The sequence below is a fragment of the Penaeus monodon genome, chromosome 7, assembly GCF_015228065.2.
Source record: "Penaeus monodon isolate SGIC_2016 chromosome 7, NSTDA_Pmon_1, whole genome shotgun sequence".
Classification (NCBI taxonomy): Eukaryota; Metazoa; Arthropoda; class Malacostraca; order Decapoda; family Penaeidae; genus Penaeus; species Penaeus monodon.
Window position 1 is genome coordinate 405503 of NC_051392.1, and position 10000 is coordinate 415502.

Below are 10000 nucleotides of genomic sequence, written 5' to 3' on the forward strand. Positions count from 1 at the left end.
TTATCAATGATAATATTAATAGTGAAAATGATAATCATGTCGATAACAGCAATAACAAGAACACCAATGATAATGATAGCAATGATAATAATAATAATAACAATAATATTAATAAAATATATTATAACAATATGAATTATTATAAAGATGATGATGATGATAATGACAATAGTAGTAGTAGTAGTAGTAATAAAATATATAATAACAATATAAATTATTAAATATAATAACAATATAAATTATGATAATGATGATGAATAATGGGATGACAATAATAATAATAATAATAATAATAATAATAATAATAATAATAATAATGAAAATAATAATAATAATAACAACGATAATGACAACAATAATAGTAGAAATAATAATACAAATAAAAATGATAACACTAATAATGATAAAGGTAATGATGATGATGATGATGATGATGATGATGATGATGATGATGATGATGATGATGATGATGATGATGATGATGATAATGATGATGATGATGATGATGATGATGATGATGATGATGATGATGATGATGATGATGATGATGATGATATGATGATAATGATGATGATGATAATAATAACAATAATAATAATAACAATAATAACAATAATAATAATAATAATAATAATAATAATAATAAATGATAATAATGAAAAATAACAATGACAACAACAATAATAATAGTTAAAGTACTTATAATAATATGAATTTCCCCTGGCTTCAGGCGCACCGCAGGCTTTCGGGCCGCCTGTTCCCCTGACTTTATTTCTATGGAAACTCTACGGACTCCTCCGCCGATGAGGAAATTGTGAGTTCCATTAAGTGTAACGTAACTTATGCAACAGAGCGTAATTTCAACATTCAATTTGTATGGATACCATCTCATGTTGGCATACACAAGCACGACCATGTAGACAAATTGGCGAAAGAAGCCTGCAGCAAGGATACTGTGAACATAGCTCTCGGGATGCCTCTTGCTAGGGTTGCACATATATTGAAAAGTTCTCATAAGGATGAACTAGTAGTTTGATTAACACTCAAAAGCCTGAAAGCTGTTCCATAAGGCACTACGATCAGTATAGAGATAGCAAGACTTCCTATGGGTGGCACCGAAGTCAAACCAGCAGTGTGACGTAGTTATTGCCAGAATACGTTAAGGTTACAGAATGTACTGGCAACTGCACGGTGCAAGAAGTGCAGATGAATCTAGATGTAGACTGTGTAACGAAGAAAACAAGCGAACGCTTGAGCACTATATCTCGGAATGTCATGTGATACAGCCTTTCAGACCACCTAACATGAGGTATACAGAGCCATGTGAATATTTCATTTCTGATACATTGGAAGATATACTCGTATTATACCCTAAATTTTAAACTTTTTCTATGTAATGACTACTGTAAACAAATAACAGTGTTATCTAAACACAGTGGCAAAAGCATATGAAAGTAATATTTTTTGTATGATGTATGATTTATATTTCTATTTTACCATGTACAATTACAGTAGTTACAGGCTACTGTACAATGTCAGATATATGTAAAACTGCAATCATGATTGACCACGCCTGAGCAGATAGCCAGGGTGGTAAATAAACTTACTTAACTTAACTTAACTTATGACGTTTATTATAAAGAACTATGTGAATATTTCATTTCATCTGATGCATTGGAAGATATACTCGTACTATCATCATCATCATCATGGGGCTAACGCCGACGGGGGCGCATGGCCGCATCCACCCTTCGCTTCCAGCCACGAGGATCCCTCGAGGCGAGTCTCCAGGCAGGCACACGGCCCATCTCTAGTTCCTCGCGACAGGTCTCGTCGAGCTGCCCAAGCCATGATCTCCTAGGACGTCCCACAGGTCTCCTCCACCCAGGGTTGTCTCGCAGAGAGACAACCTGATGGGCAGGGTCGTCCATAGGGAGGCGAGCTAGGTGGCCATATAGCCTGAGTTGGCGATTCCCGGATTATGCAAGTAACAGGTCCCATGCCAGTCTCACGGTGTAACCGCCGGTTGGACACGTGGTCCTGCCAACTGTACCCCATGATCCGGCGAAGGTACTTGTTACAAAAGGCATCAAGGCGAGACTCCAAGGCACTGGATAGCGTCCAGGTTTCGCTTCCATAGAGCAAAACTGGAAGTATCAAGGCCTTGAAGACACGCAGCTTGGTCCTTCTGCATAGGTACAGACATCTCCAAACGCTCTTGTTGATCGAGTTCATGGCTCCTGTTGCCAGACCAATCCGTCTACTGACTTCCTGGTCTGACAACCCAGAGATATGGACTACGCTACCAAGGTATGTAAAACTTTCTGTGGCTTCAACGTCCTCGCCGCAAGCATGGATCGACTGAACGGGTTCCCCTAACAGGCCCCCAAAGTCCTGAATCTTGGTCTTGGTCCAGGAGACCTCTAGGCCTAGGGGCTTCGCCTCATTGCTAAATACATCAAGAGCCGCCACAAGTGACTCCAAGGACTCAGATAGGATGGCAACATTGTCGGCAAAGTCAAGGTCGTACTATACCCTACATTTACTATGTAATAACTACCGTAAGCAAATAACAGTGTTATTCAAACACAGTGGCAAAAGCATATGAAAGTAATAATTTTTGTATGATGTATGATTTATATTTCTATTTTACCATGTACAATTACAGTAGTTACAGGCTACTGTACTATGTCATATATGTGTAAAACTGCAATCATGATTGCCCGCGCCTGGGCAGATAGCCGGGGTGGTAAATAAACTTACTTAACTTAACTGGCTTTGCTGCTTTTTGTGTTTGTCTGTTTTTTTTATAAGTGTAAACCTGTATTTTATATCCTCTGACTTAACTTTCCCTTTGGTTCGTGATCTACACCTGCATCTACACTACTTCTACTGCAAGTATCACTACTTATACTCTATTTACCTTATGTTCCATACTTACCTTGTCTTATTCTTGCCTTCGACTAATTCACCTTAGCTTTGTATCTCACTCGTTTTTCTCTTCGTATTTCTCCGTTTCCTTCGCGGATCCCTTCTTCCACTTTTTCTTACTTTCCTGTCAATTATTTCTTTTATGTGCCCATTTTTGTATACTTTTATTATAGTTTTTATTTTATGTATTTTTAGATTTATTTCAAACTCAACATACAGTATTTAGTAAATGAAATAAACTACATTACGGGTAAAACATCACCAAGCGCGGGAAGCCACCAGTATAAAAGGTCAAACCAGGTCGGTCAGAGAGAGAGAGAGAGAGAGAGAGAGAGAGAGAGAGAGAGAGAGAGAGAGAGAGAGAGAGAGAGAAAGAGAAGAGAGAGAGAGAGGCTTTTATCCTGTGTAGTGACAGACCGTTGGATTTTTTGCTGGTTGACTGGCGCTTCTCGTGCTGTGGCGGGTTGCCTCAGTTCCAAGAAAGTGTATGGTGTGTTGTTTGTGCACTGGTTGTGTTCGAAAGATTTGTGCGTAATAAATGTATAGAATGGATGCTCTTTTTATGTTGCTTTTTAGTCAGCCAGTGATGCTATTTTACTGTTCTTTTTATTATGATTACGGGATCACTTTCAAATCACCTGAGAGTCATCACCAAAATACGCCAAACCCACATGGACATTACCTGCATCTGGTAAAACGATGACGAATATACAGAGAGTTTGATCATCCACTACAATAATGGTAATAATGATGATGATGATGATGATGATGATGATGATGATGATGATGATGATGATGATGATGATGATGATGATGATAATGACAACAACAACAATAACAATAATAATAACAATGATAGTAATATTAATGATAATGATAATAATAAAGATAATAATAATGATTATAATAACGAGAGTAACAATAACAATGATAAAAAAATAATGATACTACTCCTACTAATGATGATGATGTTACTACTGCTAATAACAACAGTAATAATAACGATAACGATTACAATAACAATAATGATAATGAAAGTGATAATAATATTATGTACAATAATAACAATCAGTGATAATATGTTCACGTGCTGACATTAAAACAAACGAGCACAATAGCTGAATAAGCACAAAAGAACAGATGGAATTACCATGATGCGCGAAATGGCACTTTGCACGAAGAAGCGGAACAGAGAACAAAACACGCAAAGAGAGACCCTGCCCCGGTTCGGGCGGCGCCACGCCCACCGCAGCGCCGCCTCCTGCAGGAGATCCGACTGACTTGGGGAGGGGGGGGGGGAAGCTCTCGGACGCCACTAACCTGGTACTGTGCTGGCTCCATCGGCCCGGAGCGAACCGCCCGCGGGCTTCTAAATGGCGAAGGAGCAGTCTCTTCCCGGCTGAACCTCCGGCCGAACCTGTGGTTTGAACCTCTCTGGCGAACCTCCTACTTGAATCTCGGCTGCGCTGGTTCTCCTCTCGCCCCGCCGCCGAGGGCGCGTCTTGCCTGCCTGGCCTGCTGGGGGATTAAGTAGGGGATTAGCAGAAGAATAATTGGATGATAAAGAAAAGGAGGCTGAGGGAGAGGAGGAAGAAGAGGAGGAAAATCAGTGGGGGAAGAAGAGGAAGAGGAAGGGGAGGAAGGGAAGGCAGAGGAGAATATTTTGGGACGAAAAAAGAGAAGAAAATAAGTGAGGGAGGGAAGGGAAGAGGAGGAGGCGGGGGAGGAAGCGTAGAGTAAATGAAAAAGGAAGAGAATAATTGTAGAAGGGAGAGGGGGACGAGAATAATTAGAGAGAAGAAAAAGAGCAGGAGGATAAGACAATGGGGCGGGGGGGGGGGTTGGATGGGATTAGGAGGAATAGAATAACTAGGAGAGAAGGAGAAAGAGGAGATTATTCAGTAGGAGAAGAGGAAGAAGAAGAAGAAGGGGAATAGGAATAGGAAGAGAAGAGGAGGAGGAGGAAGAGGATTAGAAAGGAGAAGAAGAAGAAAAGAAGAAGACGAAGAACAGAAGGGAGGAGAAGAAGGAGGATGACTAGGAGAAGGATACAAGGAAGGAGGAGGAGGAGGACAGAGGAGGAGAGAGCGAAAAGGTTCGGAGGAAGGAACAATAAGAGGGAAACGATACAGAAGGGAAAAGAGGATAGGGAAAAGAAGAAAAAGGAAGAAGAAAATAAAAGAGGAGAAGGTGGATGAGGAGGATGAGGAAGATGATGATGATGATGATGATGATGATGATAATGATTGATGGTGATGATAATGATGTGATAGATGATAGATGATGTGTGATGATGATAATGATGATGATGACTAATGATGAGTGATAGATGATGATGTACTGATAATGATATGATAATGAAATGATGATGATGAGATAATGATGATGATGATGATGATGATATGATAATGATGTGATGATGATGATGAATATGATGATAAAATGATGATGATGATGATAATGTGATGATATGATGATGATGATGATGATGATAATGATGATGATGATGATAATAATAATAATAATGATGATTGATGATAATGATGATGATGATATGATGATGATGATGATTGATGATGATGATGAGATAATGATGATGATAAGATGATGATAATGATGATGATGATAATTGATGGATGATAATGATGATGATAATGATGATGATGATGAATGTGATGATAATGATGATAGATGATGATAATGATGGTAATGATGATGATGATATATAGATGATGATAATGATGGTGAGAGATAATGAGTGATGATGATGATAATGAGATGTATGATATGAGTGATAATGATGATGATGATGAATGATGATAATGATGATGATATGATGATAATGATGATGATAATGATGATGATTGATGATGTAATGGTGATAATGATGATATGATAGAATGATGATGATAATGATGAGTGATAATGTGATGATAAGTGATGATGATGATAATGATGAGGATAATGATGATGAGAGAGATAATGAATGATATGATGGTGGTGAAGTGAGAGAGGATGAGGAGGGAGATGGATGATGAGATGAGAGAAGTGATGATAATGATGAGTGAGATGATGATGTGAGAAAAGTGAGATGAAATGAGATGATGCGGATGATGATGAGATAATGATGATGATAGGAGAAAGAGGGATGAGGAGTAGAGATAGAAGAGAGAGAGGAAGGAGAGGAGGAGGAAGGAGAGAGGATGGATGAATGAGGAGAGAAGAGAAGGAAGGAGAGAGGAGAGAGGAGGAGGAAGAGGAAGGAGGAGAGAGATATGAAGAGAGGAGGATGAGGAGGATAGGAGTAAGGAGGAGAGGAGGAGAGGAGAAGGAGAGGCAGGAGTAGAGATGAAGGAAAGTGAGGAGAGAGAGATAGGTGAGATGAATGTGAGAGGAGAGTGATAGTGGAGGAGAAGATGATGTAATGATGAGGAGTGAGTAAGAAAGGGGTCGTGAGGAGAGGAAAGAGAGAAAGAGAGAAGTGAGAGAGAGAGATGCAGAGAGATAAGACGAGGAGAGTGAAAGAGATGTAATGTGAGATGATGTGATGGTATGAAGCGAGATTATGATGTGTATGATGTGTAATATGATGATAGCTGAGGAGGATAATGAGTGATGTTGATGATGACTAATCGATGACATGTGCACTCTGATAGATTGTAATGATAGTGGTGTAAGAGGATGTATGAGAGAAGAGATGAACTAGATGTGATGCTTATTCGAGCTGATGTGAGTGTGTAGATTCGCTATGTCTCTCTCTTTTATCTCAAGATGATGTTCATGTAATGATATAATGATGTGCTCGCTATGTTTATCATGTTGATGTCGTACTGAAATATAATGTGTGATTAAGCCCGACGCTTGATGCAATGATAAGAGTAATATGAGATATGTTGTATAACCCGTATAAGACTCAACTGTCGTGATGTCTCATAATGGATGATATGTGGAGTATTAGTGACTCGCAAATGTGAGAAGATCGACCTGTCTATGCTGATATGTGGTTTATAACTATGCTATGATTATTGTGTGATAATGTAGATGATGAGATGGATTAAGATAAAGATCGATGATATGAGATTAGTTTGAATGCAGATATAGAGATAGATGATAAGATGATTAGATACTGAGATATGAAAACGATACGAATGTAATATGCGATCTGATGTGACTTGCTGCAGGTAATGATTATCGATGAATGATGTTTTTATGCTATCATATGTGATAATGATGATATAATGATAATATGATTGTGTGATAGGATATGATAATGTGATGATGATGACTGACGAATACTCGGACAATGATATGAAATCATGGTAATGAAAGCTTAATGATGATGATAAGAGTGACTAATGCGGTGAGCACATTGATGTGACAAGATGTAAGAGCGACTTGCATAGAGGTTTTAATGATTAATTTGGCAAATGCTGCTGCGAGATAATGATAAAAGGCATTGATATATGAATAAGTATGTGATAAAATTTTCTGCTGTATGAAATAATTTGATGATGATGTAATGCACTATGAGCTCGATATCAAGTATATAATTTTCACTGCTTGCCTCTGTGATCTGTGTTTCGTTTGAGTGACTGTCGATAAATTTTAAAAGGGCAGGCCCCTTAATTGCCAGGTGTCACGTGACTCGTCTGCCGCGGCAGGGCTTCTTATTCACTCATTTTGGGCCTCCGCCCTCGCCCGGTCCGCCCGGGAGGGAAACAGCCGCCCGCGCCCGCCCACGCACGTACACACGCACATGCACGCACCCCCGACACGACCCCCGCTGAGTCCCGGATGAAGGGACGACTTGCGCCTCACGACCAACCGCGACACTAGACTCTGTCGCTTCTTCGACTTTGTGGCTTAACTCTCTCTTTCTCTCCTCCCTCTTTCTCTTTCTCTTTTTCTCTCTCTCCTCTCTCTTTCTCTCTCTTTCTCTCTCTCTCTCTCTCTCTCTCTCTCTTTCTCTCCTCCTCTCTCTCTCCCCCCCCCCCTCTCTCTCTCTCTCCTCTCTCCCCCCCCTCTCTCTCTCCCTCCTCTCCTCTCCCTCTCTCTCTCTCTGTTTATCTGTGTTACTATATGTCTATCCTATGTCTTTCTGTCCGTCCGTACACTAATAGAACAATGTCGGTAATGACCACAGCTTTAGCAATGGCAGTACGAGTAATAGAAGTGACTATAACCACAGTAATAAAAACGGCATCACGAAGTCACAACTGGATCCCTGATGTGACCTCGGCAGCGGCAGAGTAAGGAGCGACATTCCTCTCATATGTGTTTTTAATTCTTATTCACTTTGTGCAAATGTAAAATAGAATTAAATAAAAGACATCTTAAATATGAATAAGCTCTGACTGCATAACTAACCGAATAACTTTTCTGCTGAAAATGTAATCGAATAAATTCTCGCGGCGCGTTTTATCGCCGCAAAATGCCTTTTGCAGACAGGTGACTTCAGAGACCCAGAGACACTTGGCCGGACACGCGCTCGAGGGCACGCGGCTGGCGACGCGCCCCCCAAGCAGGACACGTGCTCAGCGGAGCCATTTGCGAGGCAAACTGGCCGCAAGCGAGCGCGGCGCCTTGCCACTCAACGGCTTCGTCTCTTTAATCTTTCATTTTCTTTATCTTTTGGATTGCTTTATCTAATCTGCCTTTCAACTGCATTACCTTTTTCAACTGCTTGATCTCTTCTTTCTTCGTGTCTTCGTTAGTCTGTCGCCTTGCACCCACGTGAGTCTTAGTTTCATCTATTCTAATTTTTCGGTCACGCCGGCCGTCCATTTCCGAAATAACCAGCCGGATGGAAGGAATGCAAAGTAAAGATGACTGGGCATCGATCGTCCGGCATTCCGTTCTCCTCGACAGCAAATCAATAGATAAGATTTCAAAGCAAAAGGCGAAAAGGTTCTGTGATTAACGAGGGCGCCTCAAAGCTCCCCACCTGGACAGAGGTGCCCTGGAAGGCCGCCTTTGCTCCATCGCGGGAGGAATCCATCATGCTAGACTCCATTGTGCTGCAACTCCAATGCTGTGGCTGCATCACGGCTCCTTCGCACCACAACTCCATCCTTTTACAGCTCCATCACACGAGGACTCGGTTGCTTTACGATGCCGTCGCCTTGACTTTGCGCCATGTGAAGACCAGCCTGTTATAACTGCGCCAGACCTCGACCCCGTCACGTGTCCCCTCGCTCAACCTGCCTCTTGCACCAACACTCCCTCCCATATTAATGCATCGCAAGGGATTAGTGTTTTAGGGCTGGGCTTTAGGCTCTTAGGGTCGGCGTGAGCAAGGAAAGCGCGAGGGGGAATGCCAGCCGCCGCCCGAGGGGAGCGTCGCCAGAGGCGGCCGGAATCAACGGCGAACAAGATCCAGATTTGTTTCCCAAAGTTCTAGAATGGTTATTCTGCTGATTATTGACGCTGCTGTTCGTATTATCATCTTCATGGCTCTTGTTTTTGGTGTTATGTCAATATTGATATTGACAGAAGGAAGGTGGACGCATTTCGATGGGACCTGCAAATGCGAAACGACTTTTCTGAAACGTGTTAGGAGCCAGTTCTCGTTAAAAGAGCTTGCGCGCGCGCACCCGGCCCGGTGGCCACTCGGAGCTGTTTATCTCGTACACTAAAACTGGATGCTTAATATCCGCGCAGATAATCCGATAGATTTTCGATAATTAAATGTCTGCGACTTTGTCGGCGGCGACACATGGCGACGCCCTTCGACGCAGTCAGCGAAAAATTACGTTCCTTGGAGGTGGTTTTGGCAAGGGCCCCACGCCCCCGGGAGGGGCACGCTGCTGCACGCGCGCATGCGGATTCAAACTCAGTCACATTGACATTTGCACACACAATCATAATATGCATGCATATACATATATATATATATATATATATATATATATATATATATATATATATATATATATATATATATATATATATATATATATATACATACACACATACGTATACACGCATGGCATGCATAAACGCGCATAAATATACGCACAAACCGAGAAACACCCGGTAAGCACACAGTTAGTCACATGACACTTCACTC

At 41.1% G+C, this 10000-nt stretch overlaps 1 protein-coding gene across 9 annotated transcripts in view; it reads right to left on the reverse strand.

The window, feature by feature from the left end:
* The window catches only part of LOC119574931, an 81689-nt gene that overhangs the window by 7726 nt on the left and 63963 nt on the right, over positions 1–10000 (reverse strand). For 4 of the 9 annotated variants that reach the window (XM_037922217.1, XM_037922214.1, XM_037922219.1 and 1 more), the window contains one exon: positions 4252–4449. In XM_037922217.1, the coding sequence (XP_037778145.1) occupies positions 4252–4272 (21 nt within the window). In that variant the 5' untranslated portion in view covers positions 4273–4449. Of the gene's footprint in view, positions 1–4251; positions 4450–8298; positions 8476–10000 lie in introns of those variants that run through there. The other 5 variants (XM_037922218.1, XM_037922215.1, XM_037922211.1 and 2 more) reach the window with 3 other exon arrangements.